Raw genomic sequence first — 26,000 nt, forward strand, 5'->3', positions numbered from 1 at the left:
CACAGTGCACCCCACAGCACACTCCAGGGGCTGCATCCCCTTGGCACACCCCACAGCACCCCCATGCCCCCCAGGGGTCATGTACCCCGTGGTACCCTGCAGCACTCCTAGGGCCTCCATGGTCCCCAGGGCACCCTCCATTCCCCTGTCCCTGTCCCTGTCCCTCTCCCCCCTCAAGGACGCAGAGGGAGCATCCTGTGATGCCGTGACAACCGTCGCCACGGAGACAGGCCTGAGCATCGCCATGGCAACGGGTACCCAGCCCCGGCAGCGCCATGGCAACCAGCCCTGGCAACGCGCCCGGAGGATGCTGTCACCACGGTGACACCGAGCGGTTGTCCCCGGGTCCTGGGGACGTGTGCGAGGGCGTGTTTGCACGAGGGCGGGTCCAGACGAGGGACCCCCATGCCCAGGGCATGCCCAGGGGCCACCCAGGGCACACCCAGCTGTCCCAGTCACCCCTGAGGTCACCCAGGCCTGGGTGCCTTGCACGAGGGCCCACGGGCGTGCGGGAGCAGCGGGACATGCAATGGCACGAGGGTGTGCACGTGTTGGGGATGGGTGGGGGCACCAGGGCGTGCAATTGCACCAGTAAACACGGGAGGTGACACTCTGGGGAGGGCCTGGGGGTCCCCAAACTCCTGTCAACCCCTGCCAGGGGGATCCTGACCCACCCCCCTCTCTGTGTGGTACAAGGGCACAACGATAGGCAAAGATGGGGACATGAGGACATGGAAGGACATCAGGACAGGGAGAGACACAAGGACCAGGGTGGGACACGAGGATCATGGGGGGCCATGTGTGGACATGCAACACCATAAGGGTAAGGAAGGACATCAGGACATGGGGACACACAGTGGCAGGAAGAGGTGAAGACAGGGAGTGACACCAGGAGGACACGAGGACATGGAGAAGCACACGCGTGTGCAGCCACAATGATGTGGAACATCATGGTGATGTGAAGGCATGGGGTGACACAAGGACACAGGGACAGAGGATGTGTGAACCAGGAGGACACGAGGACATGGAGCATGAGGACACCCAACACACAAAGACACTGAGAAGACAGAACTCCACAAGCGCAAAGAAAGACAGGAGAACACCGTGATAAGAGGACGCGCAACACCAGGGGAGACAGGGAGAAACAGCGTGATGAGCAGCACGAGGACACAACCAACACCATGGAGTGTGTTCAGTGCCACGAGGACACGGAGAAAGACACGTGTGGACACACGAGGACACACAACAGCAGGAAGACACAAAGACACAGAGGGACTTGGGGATACAACAACACGAGGACACAGGAACATGGAGGAACACGGTGATGCCCAATGTTGCGAAGGTGCCCAATGCGGCAAGGACATGGAGAAATACCAGGACATGGGGACCCCATCTGGTTTCACACCCACCACAGCCGCCACCCCTCCCACGACTCCCCAGCTCCCGCCTTCCCCGCGCCCTCACCTTCCTCGCAGAAGGGCCCGTGGTGGCCGGTGCCGGTGCAGTCGCAGCGGGGTTCCCCGCGGTGCAGGGCGCAGCGGCCGCCGTGGGCGCAGGGTGGGTGGTGGGTACAGCGCTCGTCACCATCGCCCCGGACCCCCTGGGCCCCCAGCAGCGCTGCCGGCGCGTCGCCCACCCGCAGGTCGGCCACCCACCCGCGGAACGGCGGCTCGTACTTGACGGTGCTGAGCGTCAGCGCTGAGAGCCGCACGTCGGGCGGGATCCCCCCGACGAACAGGTCACTGACCACGGCCATGTCGGGGCGCTTGGAGCGCACGGTGGCCGCCCGGGCCTCCCCATCCACGGCCAGCGCCGCGTGCCGCGCATGCCGGGTCAGCAGCACCGCGTGCCAGCGTCCGTCGCTGACCGGTGCCGGCGGCTCCAGCGTGGCGGGCTCAGCACAGGCAATGGCGAAGCGCAGCCGCAGCCGGCCTTCGGCCACCAGTAGCTCCAGGAAGTCACAGTTGCCGCCGTCGTCCAGGTACAGCAGCAGCGCCCGTGTCACGTTGGTCTTGAGGCGGAAGCTGAGCTGCCCCCCTGCGCCCGGCGCCCACCGCCCGTAGCGCGCCCACTGTCCTGGGGCGCCCCCAAACTCCAGCACCGACCCCCAGGCACAGGGCAGCACAAGGGACCCCAGCGTCAGCAGCACCAGCCCCAGGCGGGTGCCCGAGGGGACGTGGGGACATGGGCGGGGGGCCGTGGTGGCCCAGGTGGGTGGGGGTGGTCGATGGGACTCAGTCCCTGGATGGGTGGTGCAGCATCCCTTGGCCACAGTGTCCTGGTGGACCCTCAAGTCCAAACATGCCGTGGAGCTGTGGTTGACCTTGGTCTCTTGGGGATCCACTGGATTGGCCCTGGGGGCTTGGTGGACCTTCAAGTCTATAAGAGCCACGGAGTCTTGGTCAACCTGGCTGTCAAGGTGGTCCATGGGGTCTTGGTTGGTCTTGGGCTCTTGGGGGTCCTCGGGGGCTTGGTTGGCTACAGGGTCTTGGTGGACCCTCAAGTTTAGACACACTACAGGGTCTTCGTTAACCTTGGCCTCTACAGGGGCAGTGGGGCTTTGGTTGGCCAGGGGGTCCTGGATGACCTTGGGCTCTCGGAGGTCCTCACAGACTTGGGAGGCCATAGAGTCTTGGTGGACCTTCAAGTCTATACAAGCCATTGAGCCTTTGTTGACCTTTGAGTCCAACAGGACCATGGAGCCATCATCAACGGTGGGTTCTGGGTGGGCCGAGGGGTCCTGGTTGCCCGTGGAACCTTGATTGGCCACAGACCCCACGTGGGTCACAGGGACCCGGCTGACCTGGGTCTCCGGGTGGTCCTCAGAGCCTTGGTTGCGTGTGGAGCCTTGGGAGACCTTTGAGTCCAACAGCACCATGGAGCCATCATCAGTGCTGGGCTCTGGGTGGTCCTGGGGGTCCTGGTCACCCATGAAGCTTTGGTTGGTCACAGAGCCCAGGTGGGCCTCAGTCTCCAGGCGGTCCTGGGAGCCCTGATGGGTCATGGAGCCCAGGGGAGTCACAGAGCCCAAGTGGTCCCAAGTCTCTCGGTGGTCCTGGTTGACCAAGGAATCCCAGTTGGCCATGGAGCCTCGAGTGGCCACAGAGCCCAAGTGGGCTTTAGTCTCTTGGTGGTCCTCAGAGCCTTGATGGACCATGGAGCTGTGGTGGGTCTCAGAGCCCAGGTGGGCTTTAGTCTCTTGGTGGCCCCTGGGCATCGGGTGCCCCTCGGCATCTGGACAGGTCATGGCGCCTGGGGTGGCTGCGGAGCCTGGGCGGGTTGGGGCGGCCCTGGGGGGGCCTGGGGGGGCCCGGCCACCCCCGTCCTCTCACAGCCGCATGGGTGGCCCCGGCGGGGGCGACAGCCAGGCCGGGGGGTCCGGAGGCACCTGGAGGGGAAAGAGAGTCAGGGAGGAGGAACTTGGGGCGACTCAGGTGTCCAGGGGGGCTCCAGGTATCCAGGGGTGGGCTCAGGCATCCGCTCCCCCCCCCCCCCGCCAGTTATCAGCCCCTTAATTAACCTGGTGATTGGGGGGGGGGGAAGGGGGGTCGGTCACCGCAGCAACCCGGGCCCTGGCATTATGCAAATGAGCCCCCAGGTTATTTATAACACCCCTCATTGGCTAATGGGGCTCATTAACATGCGCCGCATAATTAGCCAATCACATTAACTGCTGCACCTGCAGGGGGGGAGGGGGGATTGACAGCGACCCCCTCCCCATGGCACCCCCCACCCCCAGTCCCAGGGGGGCCCAGGGTGAGGAGGATCCCCCCAGAGATCCCCTCAGAGACCCCATTGACCCTCCCCGTGTCTGGGCACACTCCCCCACTCCATGGGTGTCCTCGGTGTGCCCTTCCCCCCCCGGGGGTGATTAATTAATTAATTATCGATCACTGATGGTTGATAAGGGGGGGAGGGGGCACCTGGACACCTGGGTCCCCCCAGAGGGGTCTGGGGGGGCTCTGGGGAGGCTGTGAGTGAAGAAGGTGAATCCGGACACAGCACCTCCCCCGGGGGGGTTAAGGGGACTCTAGGGGGGCATCTGTAGGGAAGTCCCCCCCACTCAGCCGCTTGGGTCCCCCGAGGGGTGTCTGTGGGGGCTCGGGGGGAAAAGTGGGAGGGGGAGAGGCACCCAGACACTCATGTCCCTCGTGTCCCCCGCAGGCACCTGAAGGTCATGGGGAGGAGACAGGGCCGGGAGGAGGAGGGACAGGGGGAGAACTGTGGGGGGCGACCCCGTGTCTGGGCTGTCCCAAACCCGCCCCAGCTGCGGCCTCACACACGTGTGCTCTCACACACAGACACGCCCTTGCACATGCATGTGCCTGGGGCTGCACCTCCCACGTGTGAGCAACCCTGCCTTGCACATGCCTGTGCACGGATGCACTCACGGACACACACGTAGGCACACGCATGTGTGTACATGCACACGCATGTGTGCATGTACAACCCCACACCCGGCACACACGTGTGCACCCCCTCACTTGAACACACACCTGTGCATGCACACACACATGCTCACACACACACGTGCTCACACACACACACCTGCACACACCCCCCGTGCACACACACACACGTGCTCACACACATCACCCTTGTGCAAACACACACACACACGTGCTCACATACACACCTGCACACCCCCTCCATGCACACACACACACACACGTGCTCACACACGCACACACACAGACACCTGCTGGGTCACACACCCCCTACCTTGCACACTCTGGGTCACACCCCTCCACGTGCACCCCCTCTGCAGCCACACGCTCACACTTGTGCAGGGGACCCCTGCACACTCACCTGCACCCCCCTGCACACCCCTGTGCCCCCAGGGCAGCGTGAACACCCCACACATACCTGCACAGGCTCTCGTGCACCCCAGTTTTGTGCACACCCCTCACACCCTCCTGTGCACACCAGTGTGAATCCCCCAAACACTCACGTGCACCCCAGCTTTGTACACTCCCCAAAATGCACACGCTCGTGCACCCCAATGCAGCACTACCCCCCCCGCACATGTGTGTGACCCCAGTTTGGCACACACATGCCCTGCACACACTTATGCCCCCCACTTTGAGGTGCACACCTCCTGCACACTCAGGAGCACCCCTGTTGGCATGCACACACCCCTCAGATGTGTCTGCATGTGCACCCCACTGGAGTCTGCACCCCTCCCTGCACCCCACTTTGGGGTGCACCCCCCTGCACACTCACCTGTACCCCAGCTTGGTGCACACCCCTGAGATGCGCACACACGTGTGCACCCCAACACAGCATAACCCCCCTGCACTGACCTGCACACCTTGTGCACCCCCACACACTCCCCTGTACCCCAGGTGTGCACACCCGCTCTGCACACTCACCTGCACCCCAGGTGTGTACACACACCCCCTGCACGCTCCCCTGCACCCCACTTTGGTGCAAATGCACCACCAAACATGCTCACACACGTGTGCACCCCAATGCAGTGTGAACCCCCCTGCACACTCGTGTGCACCCCAGGTCTGCACAGGCAGGCACCCCCCAGATCCAACACACTGCCCTGCACCCCAACACAGGGTGCACCCCTTGCACACTCACCTGCACCCCAGCTTTGCACACCCCTCCCTGCACACCCATGTGTCCCCCAGTTTGGTGCACACCCCCCCCAAACACATTCACGTGCTTGTGCACCCCACTGTGGTGCACGTGCACACCCCAGACATGCACACACTCATGTTCACCCCAAGTCTGCACACACTGCCCTTGCACACTCATGTGCACCCTGTGACATGCACATACCCCCAAACATGTTCACACTCGTGTGCACCCCGCTGCTGCGTGAACACCCCCCTGCACACTCCTGTGCACCTCAGTTTAACACCCCCACACCTCTACACACGTGCACCCCAACACAGCACACCCCCTGCACACTCATGTGCACCCCAGGACTGCACCCTCCCCCTATGCAGTTGTGTGTACCCCCCCAGACATGCACACACCCATGTGCCCCCCAGTGTCACACACACGTGCCCTGTGCACCCACCTGCACCCCAACACCCCACACTCACCCCCTGCCCACCCACCTGCACCCCTGTTTCACCCCCATGCCCTGCACACGCGTGTGCACCCCCATGCAGTGCAACCCCCTGCACACCCACATGCATCCCGGGGCCGTGTGCCCCCTTTGCACGCTCACACGCTCCCTCACACTCTCATTCCCTCACACGCGTGTGCCACGCATGATGTCGCCCGTGGGGCCCGGGCCTGTCGCACACGCATGTGCTGCACACTCAGTGCAGGCCCTGCGCCCGAGGGGGGGGGCCCTGGGGATTGGGAGGGGGGTGATGAGACCCTCCCGGCAGCGAGGGGGAGGGGATGAGCTCCCCAAATCTCGTGGGGGCGGAGGGGACCCGCAGTTGGGGTGGGAGAGGAGACGATGCAGCCCCCAGACCCTGCAGTGGGGAGGGGGAGTGCTGCTCCTCCCCGGGGTGGGGAGCTGCCACCCCCCCTCAGGGCACCCCCAGACCCCGCCTGGCGATGTGCGGGCGAGATGTGACGCTCCGGTCCCCCCAGTCCCACATCCCCATCCCGCCCCCCATCCCGCATCCCCCTCCCTGAGACCCCAAAACTGTCCCCCCATTCTGGTCCCCTGACCCCCATCATCCTCCACCCTCCCCCGCATCCTCCTGTGTCCCCATACCTCACCCCAAACCTGCACCCTGCACCCCCAAACCTGCCACACCCCACTCCCCCACATCCCCCCGCATCATGGACCCCTCCGGAGCCTCCAAATATCCCCTGCATCTCCTGCAGCCTCCCCACCCGGCACCCGCACCCCCATCCCCGCTCATTCCGACCCCCGCGTCCCCATCACACCCCGCCGGCCCCCGATACCCCGGGCCCCTCGTTCTCGCCTCCGCGGCCCCCCACGGTACCTGCCCCGGGCGGTCCCGGCCGCGGCCCTGCACCCGCCGCTCCCGCCGCTCCTGCAGCCCCCGCCCGCCCCGGGCACGCGCACGGCTCCGGCTCCGCGCGCGTCCGCAATCCCCCGCAACAACCCCCGCATCGCCCCCCAAACCCCCTCCTCCCCGGCTCCGGCCCGCGCGCGCCCGCAACCCTCCCCCGCATCCCCCTCCCAAATCCCCCCGCATACCCCCCCTTTCGCACAGGGCATGGTGCGACCCCCGGCCACCCCACAGAGACCCCATAGGGACACCCATGGCTGCCCCACAGAGATCCCCGGGGGGTCCTGCATCTGCCCCACAGAGACCCCGCAGGGACCCCCACAGCTGCCCCACAGCTCCGGCCCCACGGGGGTCTCACGGCTGCCCCATAGGGACCCTCCGGGGGTCTCACAATTGCCCCACAGACACCCCGTGGTGACCTCTCCACATGATGCCCCATAGAAACCCTATAGAGACACCCCAGGATAATCAGCCCCACCCCAGCTCCCCCGAGCACCCTTCCCCAAGCTGTGCCCCGTGGGGGGCTCATTAGCCTTCATTAGCGGCAGATCCTGATGAGGGGCCCTGACTCCCCCCTCCCCCTTTCCCCCTTCATCACCGATACCCGGGGTGGGGGCGGGGCCCGGACACCTGGATTCCTCCCCCCTCACCCCCCCAGTGGACCCCACGGACAGACACACGGACACGGAGTTTATTCGCACAGTACAAGAAAGGCCCCCCCTTTCCCCCTGGGGACCCAGGTGTCTGGGACCCCCCAGTGCCCCCCCAAATCCACAGGCTGAGGTAGGTCAGGGGGGTCCAAAGCCTGCGGGACTCTGTGGAAAAGGGAAAGGGGTTGTCAGTGAGGGACCCCAGTGTCCAGGGCCCCCAGGCTGGGGGCTTCCAAGTGTCTGAGCCCCCAATTTGGAGAGACTTTGGCATCCAGGACCCCAGTTTGGGGGTCCCAGGCCCCCATTACCCATCACAGGTGGGTGTCAAAGACGCCATCCTCCAGCTCCTGCAGCTCCTCGGGGGGCTCTGGGGGAGTGAAGGGGGTCGTTTTTTGGGGGCACAGAACCCAGGGTCCCCTCAAATGGGGGGTCCAAGGGGGCCTGACTTTGGGGTCCCACCTGGGGGGCGCAACGAGGCCCGACGGGGCCAGGGCAGGGAGAGGCTGAAGGAGCGGGGCCGGGCTTTGGGGGGCCCAGGGGGTCCGGGGAGGTCCGGGGGGGCGGCGGCGACGCTCTGGGCACGACGGCGACACTCAGGACGCAGCCCCTCCCGACACCCCACGTGGCAGCGCAGGCCACAGCCTGGAGGGGCACAAGGACCCCATCACACCCAGAGCCTCCCAGAACCCTCTGTCATCTCCAGAGCCCCCCAGAACCCTCTGTCACACCCAGAGCCCCCCAGAACCCTCTGTCATCTCCAGAGCTCCCCAGAACCCCTCTCACGTCACCCAGAGCGCTCCTGGACTCTTCCATGGCACCCAGAGCCCCCCCGAACCTCCCACCACATCCAGAGACCCCCAGAACCCCCTCCTACATGAGGTTTCCTCCACAGCACTCAGAGACCCCCAAAGCACTCCCAGGGCATCCAGAGCCACCCAGATCACCCCTCAGCACCCAGAGCCCCCCCAGTTCCTCCATAACCTCCCTTTACCCCTCCCTTTGTCCCCCTGCTCACCGCTGCACTCCAGTCCGTCCTTGTGCAGCCCCCAAATCTGGGGATGGGGGGAAGGGTCAGGAGGGGCCTGTGTGAGGGGCCACTCCTCGTGCAAGGCCTCGTGCAAAGCCCCCCTGACTTACTGGGTGCACCCACCACCCTCCCCCCGTGTGAAACACTCGTGCAAAACAGGTGTGCAAGGCTGGGGGGGGGTGTGCAGGGGTGGGAGCGAGGGGTGTGCGAAGCACCAGGGGGGCCACATGTGTTGTTGTGCAAGGGCTGCACAGGGAGGGCATGGGAGTCGTGTCAGATGCACGAGGAGCATGGGGGGAGCTCAACAGGGGCGTGTAAGGGGTGCACAAAGGGTGCACAAAGGACACGAGGGGTGTGAAAGGAGCACGAGGGGTGTGAAAGGGGCACGAGGGGTGTGAAAGGGGCACGAGGGGATTGCGGGGGGGTTGTGCAAGGGACACCCGAGGTGGGGGGAAAGGACACGTGAGGGGTTCACTAGGATCCACGGGATCTCACCAGTCGCCCACAGGTCTCACAGGTGGCCGCACGCAGCCCCCGCAGCCCCCGGAAATTGTGGGGGGGCCCCGGGGAGGGCCCTTGGCTGCAGCTCAGGAAATAGGCCAGAACCTCCTCCTGGTTGAGACCCCCGTCCCTGGGGGAGCACGGGGGGGTCAGGGGGGGTCACAGGGGATCTGAGTCCCCTTGGCTGAGCCCCCCGGTCCTGGGGAGGGGCACAGGAGTCATGGAGGGTCAGAGGGGTCCCATATTTGGGGGTCCCTGGAGAGGTCCAGCAGGGTTTGGGGGTCTCAGGGGGGTTGGGGGTCTCACCTGTCCGTGTCCAGCTCCCCCAGGGGGGGCAAGTGGGGGAAGTTTTCCCTTACGATCTCAAATTCCTCACAGGAGATCCGACCATCCCCGTCCACATCGTAGTTCCGGAAAATGGACTGAGACCCCCAAAATGTCACTCTGGGGCCCCCCAGAACTCCCTAGGATCCTCACGCCCCCCCCATCCCATAACCCTCGAGGCCCCTGGAAACCCCAAACTGTCATCCCCACACCCCCTCACCCTCGAGTTCCCCCAAGCCCCCTGCTCAAGGACACTCAAACTCCTCGACCCTCCCCACATCTCTTGATCTCCTCAATTCCCCACGGCTCCCCCCAAACCACTCTCCAGCCCCCAGAGACCCCCAACCCCCAAGTCCCCAGGGCTCCCCCAAGGCCATGCTTAAGACCCTCCCGACCCCCCAGACCCCCTTGGCGCCACCACCTCCACGAGCTGCCTCGAGGCGTGGCCGCAGCCCTGCAGGATCGGGTCGGGGGGTCGGGCAGGACCCAGCTCTCGGGGGGGTTGGCAGGGGGCAGCTCCGGGGGGGGTCCTGCCTGTGGGAGAGAAGGGAGCGGGATTAGGAGGGGTCGAACCTGTGGGGGGCCTATTCCACCCCCTGCTCCCCAGTAACGACCAGTTGGCTCTATTGCACAATGACCCCCTCCGGGTTGGTCACCTCCCCAAGGTGTTGCCCTCTCCATCGCATACTGACGGCCCCCCCGCAGGTCTTTGCACACCCACCAACAAGTGTTGTCACCCTCTGCTGTGGCAGCTCCCCCCCCCGTGTTGCACACACACCCCTGGTTGCACACTCACGGCCCCCCTTGCCCCCCCTTGCACACTCACACCACCCCCATTGCAACCCTCCGTTGCACCCCCCACTTCAGACAGACTCCAACCCCGCCATGCACACCCACCCCCATTCCCCACTCGCCTCCCCTTGCCCCCCGGCCCCCTCTGAACACATCCGCCCCCGCACACTCACACTCCCTGTGTCCCCTGTGTCCCCTGGCCTCCCTCTGCCCCCCCGCCCGCCCTCACGGGGGCGCTCTGCGGGGCTCGCGCTGCAGCGACATCAGGTGGAGCTGCTCCTCGGAGGGTCCGAGCGCCAGGGACACCTGGAGGGGAGGGGGAACTGCGGGGAGTCCGGGGGAATGGGGAGTGCGGTGGGGTCTCACCTCCAGCAGGAGGAGCAGGTCGGGGTGGGGGATCCCAGGGGAGTTGGGGGGGATCAAGGTTTTTTTTGGGGGGGGTTCTTTGGGGTTTCACCTCTAGCCTGTGGAACAGGTCGGGGTGGGGTGACTGCAGGGGTGTTTTGGGGAGGGTTTTGGGTTCTCACCTCCAGCAGGCGGAGCAGGTCGGGTTGGGGAGCCCCGGGGGGTCCCTGCTCCTGCCCCGCCAACAGCACGCCTTGCAGGGCGAAGCGCGCGCGCAGCTTGTTGGGGTGGGGCGCCCTGGCCCCCCAGTCCGGCAACGCTGCCTCCAGTGACACCAGGTCCCGCAGGTGAACCCCGAGCGCCGGCACCCGGAACCCCCCCGTGCCCCCCGCGCCCCCCAGCAGCGCCCGGTACCTCCGATAGTTCCCCCGAGCCCACGGCCTCAGCAAGCTGTGCCCACAGCTGGGAGGCACCGGGGAGATTGGGGGTCACAGCGGCACACGGAGACAGAGGGGACACACAGGGACAGACAGAGAGGGGGCACAAGGACGGGGTGAACACAACAGGGACATTTTAGAACTGAGCAGAGCCTGGGGGTGACAGAACTTCCCATCCCCCAAGACCCCCAACCCCCCTGTGCCTCCCCAGGACCTCCCCCCCAGGACCTACACGTGTCCCCCAGCACGTTCCCAGGACCCCCCAGAACTCCCCCGGCCCCCTCCCGTGCCCCCTATGTGCCCCAGAGCGTCCCCAAGAACCCCTCCAGGACCCCTCTGGGACCCTCTCAAGACTCCCATGTGCCCCATTGAACTCTTCCTGTGCCCCTGAGGCACCCTCAAGACCCCTTGTATCCCTCCTGTGCCCGCCCCAAACCCCCCAGGTGACCCCAGGACCCCCACCTGGATGAGGTGGGGGGGCAGCAGAACGAGGGTCCGGCGCAGCCGCGCGATGGAGCCGTGGCCGAGACCCCCGACCACAGCCAAGAGGGAGTTGAAGTTACGGAGCTCCAGGAGGCTCTGGGGGGGTAAGGGGATTGATGGGAGGGGCTGTGGGGCAGGTGGGGAGCAGGGGCAGGGCTGTGGAACTGTGGGGCAGCCATGGGGCTGGGGGTCTCACCTGGGCCAGGAGCAGGCACTGCCCCAGGGCTGTGGGTCAGGGTTATGGGAGGGTTTATAGGGGGTCTATAGGGAGTCCACAGGGGGTCTCCGGGGGTCTCACCTGGGCCAGGAGCAGGCACTGCCCCAGGGCTGTGGGTCAGGATTATGGGAAGGGTTTATAGGGGGTCTGTAAGGGGGTCTATAGGGAGTCCACAGGGGGTCTCCGGGGGTCTCACCTGGGCCAGGAGCAGGCACTGCCCCAGCGCCGCCGCGCGCTGTGCGGCCGCCAGGGGGCGCAGAACGCGCAGCTGAACCCAGCGCGAGAGCCCGTTGGACAGCGCCACCTGGCGGCGGAGCGAGGGCGGGCAGGAGGCGCCCGCCGAGAGAGCGAAGGTGCGGATGTCGCAGAGCTGTGGGGACGGGGGGACAGGGGCGTCACACCCGCGTGTGATTGCATCGGGGGCTGGGGGACAGGGGGGTCACACCTGTGCGTGGGCACATAGGGGAGCTGGGGGGTATGGGGAGGATGGGGCCACAGAACGTCACCGAGCTGTGACATTCGGGGGACTCCCTGATTTGCCGAACACCCACATGGGCCGTGCGGGAGGGGCTGCCCGGGGTGTGACAGTGCGGGAGGTGGGTTGTCACACGGTGTCACACAGGTGTGTCACACACAGGTGTGTCACCCAGCTGTCTCACCCTAGGCGGGCGAATCCACGCAGTGTGACCAGGGGTGTGATGGGGGGTGTCGCACAAGTGACACCCAGTCACAGAGGTTTCACACAGGTATCTCCCCCAGGTGTCACCCGGGGGTCCCAGGGACTCACCCTCAGCCGGGCGAAGCCGCGGTGCTCCAGGTGTGTCAGCAGCGTCGCCAGCTCCAGCGGCTCCAGTGGCTCCAGCAGCAGTGAGAACCGGGCCCGGGGGGGCCCAAGGGGGGCCGCGGGCTTGGGACCCCCCCCGGGGACACCACCAGTGTCACCGTCGTCATCGTCACTGTTGTCAGCGTCACCCTCCTCTGGCCTGTGCATGCATAGGCTGCACATGCGTGTGCAAACAGACATGCCTCGAGCCCCCCCCGTGCCCCCTCTGCCCCCCATAGTCTTGTGTCCCCTACCCACCCCCTCCCCTGTGCCCCTAATTTCCCCATTGTACCCCCCAGTCCTCCCTCCCCACTGCACCCTCGTGTGCCCCCTGATCCCACCCTCCCATTCCTGTGCCACTCACATTTCCCCCGTCCCCGTGTCACCCCATGCCCCAGTGCCCCCCATTGCCCCCTGTGTCCCCCACGTACAGGTTGCTGAGGCCAAGGGGGGTTTTGGGGTCCCCCCCCAGCTCCGCCTCCAGTTCCCGCAGCTTCCCCAAAACCTGGGGGTCCCCGGAGAGCTCCCGCGGGAATGCCCGGATCCAGTACCTGGGGGAGGGGAAGGAGAGGGCTCAGGGAAACCACAAAAATCTGGGGGGTCCCCAACGAGGTTATGGGGTCCTCAGAGAGGGTTTGTGGCAGTCCCTGGGAGATTGTGGGGTTCCCAAAGGGGTCTGTGGAGTCCCCAGATGGGTGTTTTATGGTTCCTGGGGGAGGTTGGGGGGTCTAGGGGGGATTTAGGGTCTCTGGAGGGGGCCTGAGGGTCCCCAGGGGAGGTTACAGGTTCCCCAGAGGTGTCTGGAGGGTCCCAGAAGAGAGTTTTGGGGATCCCTGAGAGGGTTTGGGAGTCCCAACACAGTTTGGGGGTTCCCAGAGGGGGCTTGGGGATCCCAGGGGGTTTGGAGGGGCCCAGAGAGGTTTTTTTGCTTCACTCACCGGACCAAGTGGCGGATCTTGAGGCGCAGAGAGGGACCCTCGGCTGAGTCCCCTGACTCCTGCACCGTGGAGGGGTCAAGGAGCCTGTGCAGGGATTTGGGGGTTCCTAGAGGGGTCCTGGGGGGCTTGGGGGATTAGGAGGGGGTCCCTGGGGGGCTTGGGGCATCCTGGGGAATCAGGAATATTTGGAGGGGTGTCAGGGGTCCCCAGGGATTCAAGACCCTCCAGGGGTCAAAGAAAGGGATCTCAGGGGTGTCCAGTGGGGTCTCCAAGAATAAATCAGCAGCTTCCCGTGCACCTCGGCCTGGAGCAGGTACCAGGGGTGGCGTTTTGGGAGGGATCCTGTGAAGTTTGGGGGTCTTGGGGAATTTGGGGTGTCCCTGGGGTGGGGTTGGGGTCCCGGGAGGGTTCCGAAGGGTTCAGGGAGGTTTGGAGGCATTCTCGGGGGTTTGGGGTGTCCCTGGGGCAGTTTGGGGGTCCTGGAAGGTTTCTGGGGGGGCTCCGGAGGGATCCCCAAGGATATAGGCTCAGCAGCTTCCCAGCCATCTCAGCCTGGGGGAGGTACCAGGGGTGCGTCGCCAGGAAGAGCCGGACGAGTTGGGGGTCCCGAACCTTCCCCTGTGCATCTGGGGGGGCAGAGGAGTCACTCCAAAAACCCAGCAACAGCCCAACACCCCCCTGGGACCCCCAGCCTCCCCAGAACCCCCTCCAAACCCCCAAACTCTTCCCCCTAGAGCTCTCCAGATCTCAGGGACACCCCAGAGCCCAGAACCCCCCCAGACCAAACCCCTGGGACTCAGAAGATGCACAGCCCACCCCCCCACCAAGAGCCTTCAAGAACCCCCCCAAATCCCAGGGCCCTCCCAAATGCTGGGGCCCCCCAAGCACAGGAAACCCGTAAACCTCAGGGGCCCCCAAATCCAGGGGGTTCCCAAACACCGGAACCCCCCAAGCCCTGGAATCCCCCCAGACCTCGGGGACCCCTGGACCCTCAGAACCCCCCCGGACCCCCAACCCGGGGCCCCCACACCAAAGGCATCGACGCAGCCCCGCAGCAACTCATCCAGGGTGGGGGCTTGATCCAGGTCCAGGGAGCAGCTCATGGTGAGACCCAAAAACTGGGGGGATCGTGGAGGGGGATAGTGTCAGCAACAGGGACCCACCAGGACCTCCCAAAGTGGAGCTGGGGGGGCCCAAGGGGTCCCCATGTCCTGCGGGGTCTCATTTTGGGGGTCCTTGGGCACGAAGGGGCTGGCTGGGGGGGCTGGGAGGGACCTGGTGGGGACCGCTTAGGGATCCCAGTTCCCCGAGCCCCAGAAGTCCTGATTTGGAGGTCCCGGTGGGAGGGGTGTCTCTGGCTCTGGGGGTCTCGGTTTAGAAGTGCCAGACCCCCCCGTAGCCCCCCTGCCCCGGACGGGGTCTTGCACAAGCGTTTGCACAACCCTCGTGAGCGGGGCGTGGGGGGGTCCAATTTCCCCTCCCGCTCTCCCCGAGTCGCCCCTGACACCCCAATTTCCCCCTCCTGGGTCCTGCATTCTCCGATAACGCGGCCCTTCCTGAGCCCCAGTTCCGGAGCGTCCCAGTACGGGGTGGGACACACGACTGGGGGGGACTGGGAGGGACTGGGGAGACGGAGGGAAATGGGAGTGAGAGACACTGGGGGCACTGGTGAGGGGACTGGGACCACTAAAATGGGAGTATCCCGGGGCACTGGGACAGCTGGAACTGGGGGTAGTGGGAGCACTGGGACAGGGGTACCCCCGGGTACTAGAATGAGGGTAACTGGGAGGAATGGGATGGGGGTGCTGGAAAAACTGGGAGCAGTGGGACAGGGCCAGTACTGGGAGCACTGAACACACTGGGACGGTTATCTCGGGGAACTAGAACCACTGGTAGGGGGCTCTGGGGGGACACGCGGGGATCCTCCACTGCCCCCTCCCCGCCCCCGAGACCCTTCGGGGACTCCCCGACATCGCCCCCAGATACCCCAGAGTCCCCCGGGACCCCCGAGACCTTCCATCCCGGACCCACCTGCTCCGGTGGCCGCGGCCGTGGCGGGAGGACACGGGAGGGGCGGAGCCGGGATCTGGGGGGCTTGGGGTGGGTTCGGGGAGGTTTTGAGGTGCCCGGGATGGGTGGGGATGGGGGAAGTGGTTTGTGGTTAAACAGAAACGCCGTGCCAGGAGTGCCCCGGGAGGGGTGAGGAGGGTGGAGGCCCCAGAACCACCCCGGGAGGCCGGAGCCCACCAGATCCCTCCTATAAGAACCCCTTTAGACTCCCTAAATGTTGAGAGGGGAACCTAGATCCCGGGGGAGGAGACATAAAAAATCCGGAATTTCTGTAATTTCTTTATTGTCCTTACTTTAATTTCTTTAATTATTTTCTTTAATTCTTTTAATTCCTTTAATTCCTTTATTTCCTTTAATTCCTTTATTTTCCTTATTTTTAGGGGAGGGACCCCCCTAGTTCACCCAGTGATGCCGCAGGGTCCCCACTCCCCCAGTCCCCGAGGTGGAGGCAGAGGGGGACCCTCCCTTAATTAAAAATGACCAAATGAGCCCCAAATTGCCCCAAATGTCGGGGATCGCCCTGACCCCTCCCAGTAAATTTGAGGGGGCAGGATTTAGGGAGGCCAAGGGACGTGGTGGGGTCCAGGGGGGTCCCAGGTGTCTGGAGCAGTTGGGGGGAGGCGATCTGGGGGGGCTGAAGGCACACGGTGGGGTCGGGGCAGTCCCTGGGTGCGGGGGTTCAGCACTGCCCGGGCGGAGGGCTCCGGGGGGGTCCCGGGCGGGGGGAATCCCCTACTCGTCGGGGGCGGGAATGCGCTGCCGGGAGGGTTCGCAGCCCCAGATCTCCCGCGCGTACTGAGCGATCGTCCGGTCGCTCGAGAACTTCCCAGAGGCCGCGATGTTCCGGATCACGGTCCGGGTCCATTCCCGTGGGTTCTGGGGGAGGGGCCGAGGGGGTCAGGGGGGGACGGAACCCCAGAAGTACCCCCCGGAACGCCCTTGGAGCTCCCCACCCCTGCCTGTGGCTCGCAGTCCCCTCCCAGACAACCCCGAGCCCCGTGTCCAACCCTTCTCTTCCCATGGGATTTGGGAACCCCATTGTACCCCCTCCAGGGTTTTGGGGACCCCTTGGATCCCCCCACCCTCTTCTGCACCCGCTGTCCCCCTCACAAACCTCACGGACACCTGGGGAAGCCCCTGAGCCCCTTAATGCCCCCCTCATTTCTTCCAATGGGGTTTTGGGTACCCTCCATCCCCTCCCTAGGGTTTAGGGACTTCCCAAAACCCCTCTGTTCCCCCTCCAGGGTTTTGGGAACCCCCTGAAACCCCCATCACTTCCCCATGTATTTGGGGTGGTCCCTTTGGGGGTGTCACTTTGGGGGTCCCTTTTGCGGAGTCTCTTTTTTGCGGAGTCCCTTTTGGGGGGGGTCACTTTTGGGGAGGTCCCCACCTTGTAGAGGGCACTGACTTTCTCTTGGCACTTCACATACGCCTCGTAATCCGCGAACACCTTGAACCTGGGAGGAGATCGGGGGAGTCAGGGCGGGCCCAGGTGTCCAAGACCCCCCCTAGTCATGGGGGGTCTGACATCTGAAGTCCACCCCCACCTCCAACTCCCCCAGATCCCCAGAAACCGGGTCCTCCATGGCCTGGGGACCCCCCACCCAGGAGACCCCAACCCGCCGCCTCCCTCCGACAGGGCCCTGCCCCGACAGCGCCCTTGTCGCGATACTCGCGGCCCGACAGCGCCCCCTGTGGGACCTGTCGTGGTTCATGAGCATGTTGACGATGTCGCGGAACAGGTCGGGTTGGCGGGGGCTGAAGAAGCCAGAGCTGAGCTGGTCCACGGCCTGGCGGAGCTCGGGCAGGCGGTCATAGAACTCCTGGGCGCGGTACCTGGGCACAGGTGGGCACAGGGGAGAGACGGGGGGGCACAGGTGAGATACTGGGGGGGGTACGAGTGGGGTCCATGGGGGTGGGGATCCCGTGTCACCACGGGGGTACGCTGGGGTTCAGTGGGTGCCATGGGAGCTATGGGGGTTTTGTGGGATGCAGCGGGGAGACCCCCCGATCCCTCAGGACCCCCACCCCTGTCTGTCGAGCGCCTCGACGTCAGGCACCCTCATGCCGAAGATGAAGAGGTTCTCCTCGCCCGCCTCCTCCGCCATCTCCACGTTGGCCCCGTCCATGGTGCCGATGGTCAGGGCCCCGTTGAGCATGAACTTCATGTTCCCGGTGCCCGAGGCCTCCGTGCCCGCCGTGGAGATCTGCTCTGACAGGTCGGCCGCTGGGATCACTGCGGGGCAGGACACGCGGGGGTGTGTTTGGGGCAGGTGTTGGGGCTTGGGCGTGTTTTGGGGTGTGTGTCCCCCTTCTCAAGCAGGGACATCCAATGGTTCTCCAGTAACAGCCCCCCCACTGAAGTGGGGATTTGGGTGTTGAGGGTGGGTTTCAGGGGCTTGGGGGTGTTTTTGGGGTTCACGGGGTGTTTTGGGGGTTCGCTGGGGGGTTTTGGAATTCCTCACCCTTCTCAGCCAGGGACACCCGGTAGTTCTCCAGGAACAGCACCCGCAGCCGATCTCCCACCGCCGGATCCTGGTTCACCACGTCCCCAATCGCTGTCACCAGCCGGATGATCATCTTGGCCATGTGGTACCCAGGGGCTGCCTGGGGTGAGAATGGGAAGGTCAGGGGCACCCCAAAACTCGATGGGACCCCCAGAGACCCCCCCAAGCCCCCAGAGACCCCTCACATGCACCAGGACCCTCCCAAGCCCCCAGAGAGCCCCCCGAAGCTTCTCAAATTTCCACAGGACCCCTCTGAGCACCCCCAGCCCCCCAGCTGCCCCCAGGAATCCCCAAAAACCCCCTGAACTCCCCTAGGCCCCTCCCAAAACCACCCAAACTCCCCAGGCTCTTCCCTCACCTTGCCCCCAATCATGATGGTTCGGGGCACGAAGGGTTTCCCAGGGTCCTTCTTGATCCCTGAAATGGGAGAGGACCCCAAAATGGGGGGCTACAAATCAGGGAAGAGCCCCCAAATAGGGAAGGGGGTGGACACTGGGGCCCCCAGGTGGGTTCTCACTGTCCTTGGGGAGAGTCCCGCCCATTTTGGGTGGGGACTCGTGGGTGTAGGGGGTGATGTCGTGGAGACAGCTGGGGGTTCCAGGGGGCTGCCAGGGGCTGGGTCCCAGTGGGTGGTTTTTGGGGGGACTCCAGGGGGTTGTCCCGGTGTGGCAGGGTCCCAGGGAGATTTGGGGGTGCCCAGGTGTCTCCACTAATGGTTGTAGAGGATGATGATGTGGAGGCATTTGGGGTCCCTGTTGGGGTGTCTGGGGTGTCTCAGGGGGCTGTCTCTGGCTGGGGAGTCCCATGGGGGTTCAGGGTGTTTGGGGGGCAGTACTGGCTGGGTTTGGGCGTCCCTGGGAGTCCCCACTCACGGTTGTAGAGGGTGATGATGTGGAGGCAGTTGAGCAGCTGCCTCTTGTACTCGTGGATCCGCTTCACCTGAACATCAAAGAGCGAGGCGGGGTTCACCCGCACCCCCGACATCTTCTCCAGGTAGGCTGCGAACTTCACCTTGTTCTCCTGCAGGGGGGGATGACTGAGGGAGTTGGGGATGGCCAGGACCCCACAGCACCCCCTGAGCCCCCACAGCCTGACAGAGCCCCCCCAGGGCCAGTTCACCCACACCCCCGACACCTTCTCCAGGTACACCATGAACTTCATCTTGTTCTCCAGGAATGGGGAGGGGTTGCTGGGACCCTCATGGAACCTCCCAGAACCCCCTAAACCCATGGGGACCCCAAAATTTTCCCCAAGCCCCCGTTCCCCCTTACCTGCTTGACTTTGGCCACGTCACGGATGAAACTCTCATCGTCCACGAAGTCCCGGAGCCGCCGGAGCTGGTCCAGGTCGGACACGAAATCCTCCCCGATGCGCTGGGAAAGGGGAGGACCCCCAGATGAGCCCAGGTGAGTCCAGGTGAGCCTGGGTGGTCCCAAGTGGTCCCATGGAGCCCAGGTAAGCCCTCACCTGTGCGATGACCTCGGCCAGGCCGGGGTTGCACAGCACCAGCCAGCGCCTCGGGGTGATCCCATTTGTCTTGTTCTGGAACTTCTTGGGCTCCAGCTGGTAGAAATCCTTGAACCTGGATGGGGGGCAGCATATGGGATGGGGGGACATGGCAGGGACCCCAGGGATCCTCAGGGGGATCCAGAGAATCACAGAAACCCACAGAGACCCATAGGGAGATCCAGAGAGTCACAGGGACCCCCAGGGATGGGGACAGGGAGGAGGATGAAGGTGGGACAAGGAACAACAGGAAAAGGCTGAGAGGCACAACGAGATGGGAGGGTTGCACAGGGATGTGGGGGGCTGGGGGTGAGCTGGGGGAGCTGTGAGGGGTCGAGGGGGATTTGTGGGCTGTGGGGTCTGTGCACAGCATCCTTGGGAACCTGGGAGTGGATGAGGGTAGCGGAGTTGATGGTGGGACAGTCAGAAGTGGGGGCTGTGAGGGGCAAGGGGGAAGCCAAGGGGCTGTGGGATTTTGGAGTGCCGGGGGGGCCCCTACACGCTGTCCTTGAGGATCTGGGAGTGGATGGCAGCAACACCGTTGACAGCATGGGACCCCACGATGCACAGATGGGCCATGTTGATGCGTTTGACGGCGCCTTCCTCCACCAGCGACATCCGGCGCAGGCGGTCGTGGTCCCCGGGGAATGAGGCGTAGACACGCTGGGGAAAAAAGGGGGCACAGGGGGTTGGGAGGGTGCACCACGTCCTCCACTGCACCCACTGCCCTCACCGCCCCCTCTGCCCAACCCAGAGACTCAACTGTTCCAGGGGAATGAGGCATAGACACAATGGGAGGGTGGGCACAGGGGTTGGGACCCCCAACTGGCCCCACCTGCCCCAACTGGCCCCACTGTCCCCAGGTTCCCCCCACTGCTGCCCCAGGGACACCTCAGCCACCGAGGCACCCCCTTGCTCCCCACTGTCCCTCAAATGCCCCCCCCCAGTGTCCCCCAGGTGCTCCCCAAGGGCCCAGGGGTCTGGCCCCACCTGTGCCCCATCTACTCCACAAGAGCCCAGGGGTTTGAGGCCCCCTGGCCCCAGGTTCCCCTTCAAGGGTCCAGGTGCCCCCAGACCCGAGTGCCCCCACCCTCTCACTCCCAAGCCCCCCATTGCCCCCCACGCACGTCGAGGAAGCGCTGGTTGATCTCGTAGATGAGCTGCAGGTGCCGCGGCAGCAGCGACTCCAGGAGGTGGATCGGCCACCGCTCCAGGGCCTCGGGCAGCACCGTGTGGTTGGTGTAGGCACAGGTACGAACCGTGATGTTCCAGGCCTGGGGGGGACCCACAGTGACTCGCAGCCCCCCAAAACCTGCCCCACGGTTCCCCATGGCCCCCCAGCCACGGCCCCACTCCAGAGCCTCAGGCAGCACTGTGTGGTTTGTGTAGATGAGAACTGTGACGTCCTGGGCCTGGGGGGACATGGTGGGGGCACAGGGGGGACCCATAGCCCCCCATAGCATCCCACAGCCCCTAGCACACACCATCACCCTCCCACCTGGGGACACTCCTGGGGTCCCCCTGCCCCCCTTCTCTGGGGGAACACAGAGCCCGGAGGACCTGCAGCCTTCAGGGACCCCCCACCATGGGGTCCCAATGTCCCTCCCCATCGGTGCCCCTGTCCCCCACCTCATCCCAGCCCAGCCGCTCCTCATCCAGCAGGATCCGCATCAGCTCCGGGATGGCCAGGGACGGGTGGGTGTCGTTCAGCTGGATCGCGACCTGGGGGGTACAGGGGGGTCACAGGGGGCTCCAGGCAAGTTTGGGCGTGTCCCAGAGGGATCGTGGAAGGGTTGGGGTTCACCTTGTCAGGGAAGGTTTCGAAGGATGTTCTCACAGGGTCACGGCTCCCGAATTTGGCGGATTTGAAGCGCCGAATGATGTCGTGGAGTGTTGCCGCCACCACGAAGTATTCCTGCTTCAGTCTCAGCTCCTTCCCCTCGAAAAACTGAGATAACCCCCCCATAGCCCCTCTGTGAGACCCCCATACTGCCCCCCAAATCCCTCCTCCTTCAACCTCAGCTCCTTGTCCTTGAAAAAACAGGAGTAGCCCCCCCATGAGACCCCTCATAGGGACTTCCAGGACCCCCAAAGGCCTTCCCCCCCAACCCCTTACATAATCATTGGGGTACAGTATGCAGGAAATGTTCTCCACTAGGTTTGGGGGTGCCCCAAATGCTGGTGTCCCAGCACTCCCCAGACCCCTCAGAATCCATCAGGACCTCCAAGGAACCCTGTCAGCCCTCCCCAGCCCCTCACATTGTCATTGGGGTACAGCACAGGGCAGATGTTCTCTGCCAGGTTTGGGGGTGTTCCCAGCCCCCCTGGGGATCCCAGGCCCCTCTCCAGCCCCCAGGATCCCCAGGCCCCCAGCTGCCCCCCAGCCCCTCACGTTGTCGTTGGGGTACAGCACACGGGAGATGTTCTCTGCCAGGTTTCGGTCCAGCACGGCCTGGACGTACCCACCGACATTGACTGGAGAGACACGGCAGGTCGGGGGGGGGCCCGAGGTTTGGGGGCCCCCAGGGGGTTTAGGAACGGGGGGGTTTGGTGGGGAGCAAGGTGGTGTTTGACGGTGCATCCCTGCCCTGGAGGGGACATTTGGGGGTCTGGCGAACATTTCGGGGTGCAGGGAGGGGGTCCCTGGGGGAGGTTGAAGGGGGGGAACTCCAGGGGGAGATGGGGGGGCATCACTGCCCTAAGAGGGGCTTTTGGGGTACATAGAGGGGAAGAGGGAGGCAGGGAGGCTTGGGTGAGGCTTAGGGAGGGGGACAAGGGCAGTGGGGGACAATCAGGGTGTATTGGGGGTACATCAGTGCCCTGGAAGATTTGGGGAAGCATTTGGGGTGCAGGGAGGCTCTCGGAGGTAGCCCTGGGGTCCTCAGGGGGGCCTGGGGGCAGTCAGTATGGGTATTTGGGGTTCCAGGTGGTGGGCTTGGGCTGTTTTGGGGCACTCACAGTCCTTGAGGTTGAAGTCATTGGGAGCTCGGGCCGACCAGAGACGCAGAGTGTTCACTGTGTTATTGCGGTACCCGGGCACGGGGGTGTCATAGGGCACGGCCAGCACCACCTGTGTGACAGACCAGTGTGCCAGGGCCCCCCAAACACACACAACCCCCCCAAACGCAGGCAGACCCCCCCAAAACACACACAACCCCCCCTGAAACAGGGTACCCCTCTGAGCTGCAGCACAGCACCATCCTGCCCCCCTGCCTGGCCTGTGCTCCACACACACACACACACCTGTACCACACCTGTACACACCTGTGACACCCCTGCATCACACCTGTATTACAGCTGTGCACACCTGTGCCACATTTGTGTCACACTTGTGTCACACTTCTGCACACCTCTGCCCCTCACCTGCATGTCCAGCCACCTGGCCCCACGCGGGCCGTGCTCCCCTCCATTCACACACCTGTATCACACCTTTAGCACACCTGTATCACACCTGTGCCCCTCACCTGTGTGTCCAGCCACCTGGCCCCGCCCGGGCCATGCTCCACCCTCCCGTAGAACCTCACTGGGATCGTGTACTCGGGACGCGCCTTCTCCCAGGGATTCCCGTAGCGCAGCCAATCGTCGGCTTCCTCCACCTGGGGGGACACCAAAACACCTGAGACCCCCAACCCCTCCCCCGGGACCTACCAGGGACCCCATACCCCTGGTCATTGGCCCCTCCTCCACCTGGGGGACCCCAAAACCCCTGAGACACACCCCACATCAGCCTCCAGGAATTCACCAGGACGCTCAAAGCCCTGTAGCCTCCCCCAGTCCCCCACGGCCCCCCCGCACCTGCCACCCCCCTGCAATTCGCTGGTTGAAGATCCCGAACTCGTAGCGGATCCCGTATCCATAGGCAGCGAGTCCCAGGGTGGCCATGGAGTCCAGGAAACAGGCTGGGGGAGACAGGGGGTTCAGGGGTCATTGGAACAGTCAGCGACATTGGGGGTCGTCAGGGAGTCATTTGGGGTCATTGGGGGGGTCAGGGACATTGGGCATGGCAGGGGAGGTTAGGGGGGTCCCAGGGTGGCCATGGAGTCCACGAAACAGGCTGGGAGGACAGGGAGGGACAGGAACATCCCAGGAACAGGGAGTTCCCAGTGATTGGGACCATCATGGGGACAGGGATGTCACCAAGAGGGGGACATTGGGACATCCTGGTGACTGGGGGGGAGCAGGGAGATCTCGGGGACCAGGTGTCACTTAGGGGAGGACAGTGGGTGCATCCCAGGGCCATCGTGGGGACCAGGGACATCACAGGGCCCCCCCAACCCCCTGGGTCCCTGTCACCCCCCAGGATCCCTTCAGGACCTCCTCAGTGCCCCTATAATCCCCCCCTGACCTGCCAGCCGCCCCAGGCCGCCGTTTCCCAGCCCTGCATCCTCCTCGATCTCCTGCAGCTCCTCCATGTCCAGCCCCAGCTGGGAGGGAACAAGATGGGGTCAGGGGACACCTCAAAACATCCCTCTCCATGCCCCCCGCCCGTCCCTCTGTGTCCCCCTCCTCATCCCCCCACATCCTCCTCATTTCCCCTGCTTGTTCCCTCTGTGCCCCCATCCTCCCCTCCAGTCCCCCATCCTCTCCCATGTCCCCCCCAAACCCTGCTTGATCCCCTGCTGTGTCCCCCATATTCCCCCGTGTCTCCCCATTCCCTTCCGCTCCCCACAGTCCCCGCCAAATTCCCTCCCGCGGTACCCCCAGGAACAGAACCTCATCGCAGTCACTCTGCAGCCCCCGGCCCCCTCCCAGGGTCCCCGGCCCCCAGACCCCTCGATCCTCCCACCTCCCACCTGGTACAGCGCCTCATCGCAGCCGCTCTGCAGCGCCAGGTTCACCATCGTGTTGGTCAGAGTGCGCCCCATGTAGAACTCCAGGGACAGGTAATAGATGCGCTGGGGGAACACGGGGGGCAGGGGTTGAGGGGTCACGGAGGTCACGGACTCCCTCCAGCTCCAGGACACCCCCGCCACGCCGCCTCCCCCGCTATCCGGTGTCGGGATTAAATGGCAGCTGCGGGTCAGTGGGAAAGGTCAGGATAAAATTAACTGGGCGGGAGGGAACGGACTCAAAATGTACCCCGAAACCTACACTCCCAAAGATACAGCCTCTCCAAGCCTGAGAGCCCCCATACCTGACCCCCCAGACATGCACATGTCCTCCTCACATGCCCCCGAACCTGCCCCCCCAGTCTGCTCCCCCCAGACCTACAGCTGCCCCCAGACTCCCAGTGCCTTAGGGTCCTTCTCATAATAACACTGCTGCTACTCCCCCAAGGACCCCCCAGAGCCTTCCAGAACCTCCTTTCCCCCACTTTGCGGTCCTTCTCGTAGTAACACCGCTGCTACTACCACAAGGACCTCCCCAGATCCTTCCAGGCCCCCCTGGATCTCCCTAGATCTCCCCATGGCCTCCCTTTCCACTACCTTGGGGTCCTTCTCATCGTAGCACTGCCTGTGCAGCCCCCAGACCCTCTTAGGATGCCTCAGACTCCCCCTGACCTCCCCAGGATGCCTTTGACCCACCTTGGGGGTCTTTCTCATCGTAGCACTGTTGGGTGCACAGTGCCCAGAGTCCTAAGACCCCCCTCAGAAGCCCCCCCAGTCACTGCAGAACCACCCAGGACCTCTTTAGACCCCCCTTTCCTCCACTTTGAGATCCTTGTTGTAGCAGCACCTGCTGGGCGTGCAGCTCCCAGACCCCCCAGCCCACCACGAGACCCCCCAGTCCCCAAGGACCCTTCCCTAGATCTTTCCAGGCCTCCCCAGGTCCTCTCTAGACCTCCCCAGGACCCCCTTTCTCCCACCTTGGGGTCCTTCTTGTAGCAGCACTGCTAGGTGCACAGCCCCTAGACGCCTCTCAGCCCCTCCGGGACCCCCTTTTCCCCCACCTTGGGGTCCTTCTTGTAGCAGCACTGCTGGGTGCACAGCCCCTAGACGCCCCTCAGCCCCTCCGGGACCCCCTTTTCCCCCACCTTGGGGTCCTTCTCGTAGTAGTACTGCTGTGTCCGCAGCCAGCGCCCCACCAGGTGGTCGCGCACGGTGTGGGCCAGCGCGAAGTAGTAATCGCGCGGTGTCGCGACATTGCGATCCTTGACGAGAGTGAAGTGCAGGTGCCGGTTGAAGTTGCGCTTCAGTTCCGCCACATTCTCGGCCCCCGCCAGCCCCCGCACGCTGATCTGCCGCCGCCGTTCCTCGTCGGTCAGCGGTCGAGACATGATGACAGTGATGGGGGGCGCGATGTCACCGCGGAGTCGGAGGGGCTTTGAGGGGTCCCTGGGCGTCAGGGGCTGGGGGGCACCGGGATCGGGAGCCTCTGGGGAGGCTGCACCTGGCTAGGGGGTCCGGGGGGCTCCGGGTTGGGGGGGCTCCGGGCTGGAGGCGGCGGCGGCAGCGCCCCCGCCGCTATGAGCGCGTGGGTGCTT

At 64.7% G+C, this 26,000-nt stretch overlaps 3 protein-coding genes across 3 annotated transcripts in view; all 3 read right to left on the reverse strand.

The window, feature by feature from the left end:
* Positions 1-6,997, reverse strand: part of NRXN2 (neurexin 2) — a 39,326-nt gene extending 32,329 nt beyond the window's left edge. Inside the window, 2 exon segments of the mRNA XM_050339223.1 lie at positions 1,465-3,388; positions 6,927-6,997. Of these exon segments, the coding sequence (XP_050195180.1) occupies positions 1,465-3,247 (1,783 nt within the window). The 5' untranslated portion in view covers positions 3,248-3,388; positions 6,927-6,997.
* On the reverse strand, positions 3,329-14,596 carry RASGRP2 (RAS guanyl releasing protein 2). Its single transcript, XM_050339227.1, is given in 17 exon segments — positions 3,329-3,388; positions 8,053-8,248; positions 8,622-8,658; positions 9,129-9,264; positions 9,441-9,556; positions 9,863-9,933; positions 9,935-9,988; positions 10,474-10,556; positions 10,778-11,024; positions 11,026-11,057; positions 11,495-11,611; positions 11,929-12,102; positions 12,520-12,715; positions 12,987-13,106; positions 13,494-13,559; positions 14,017-14,119; positions 14,524-14,596. Coding segments are annotated over 17 exon segments (1,881 nt in total).
* Positions 14,597-16,278: 1,682 nt separating this feature from the next.
* PYGM (glycogen phosphorylase, muscle associated) lies at positions 16,279-25,793 on the reverse strand. The gene is made up of 20 exons (XM_050339224.1): positions 25,551-25,793; positions 24,370-24,471; positions 23,922-24,000; positions 23,372-23,475; positions 23,041-23,172; positions 22,535-22,646; positions 21,969-22,051; positions 21,381-21,524; positions 21,206-21,298; positions 20,704-20,850; positions 20,076-20,239; positions 19,538-19,652; positions 19,342-19,443; positions 18,943-19,090; positions 18,429-18,487; positions 18,029-18,170; positions 17,592-17,799; positions 17,265-17,399; positions 16,954-17,020; positions 16,279-16,439 (listed from the first exon to the last, which is right to left on the reverse strand). The coding sequence occupies exons 1-20, from the start codon at positions 25,791-25,793 to the stop codon at positions 16,296-16,298; spliced, it is 2,523 nt and encodes an 840-aa protein (XP_050195181.1). The 3' UTR covers positions 16,279-16,295.
* Positions 25,794-26,000: the final 207 nt, after the last annotated feature.

The sequence above is a fragment of the Myiozetetes cayanensis genome, unplaced genomic scaffold, assembly GCF_022539395.1.
Source record: "Myiozetetes cayanensis isolate MyiCay16 unplaced genomic scaffold, myiCay2020 scf89, whole genome shotgun sequence".
Lineage (NCBI taxonomy): Eukaryota > Metazoa > Chordata > Aves > Passeriformes > Tyrannidae > Myiozetetes > Myiozetetes cayanensis.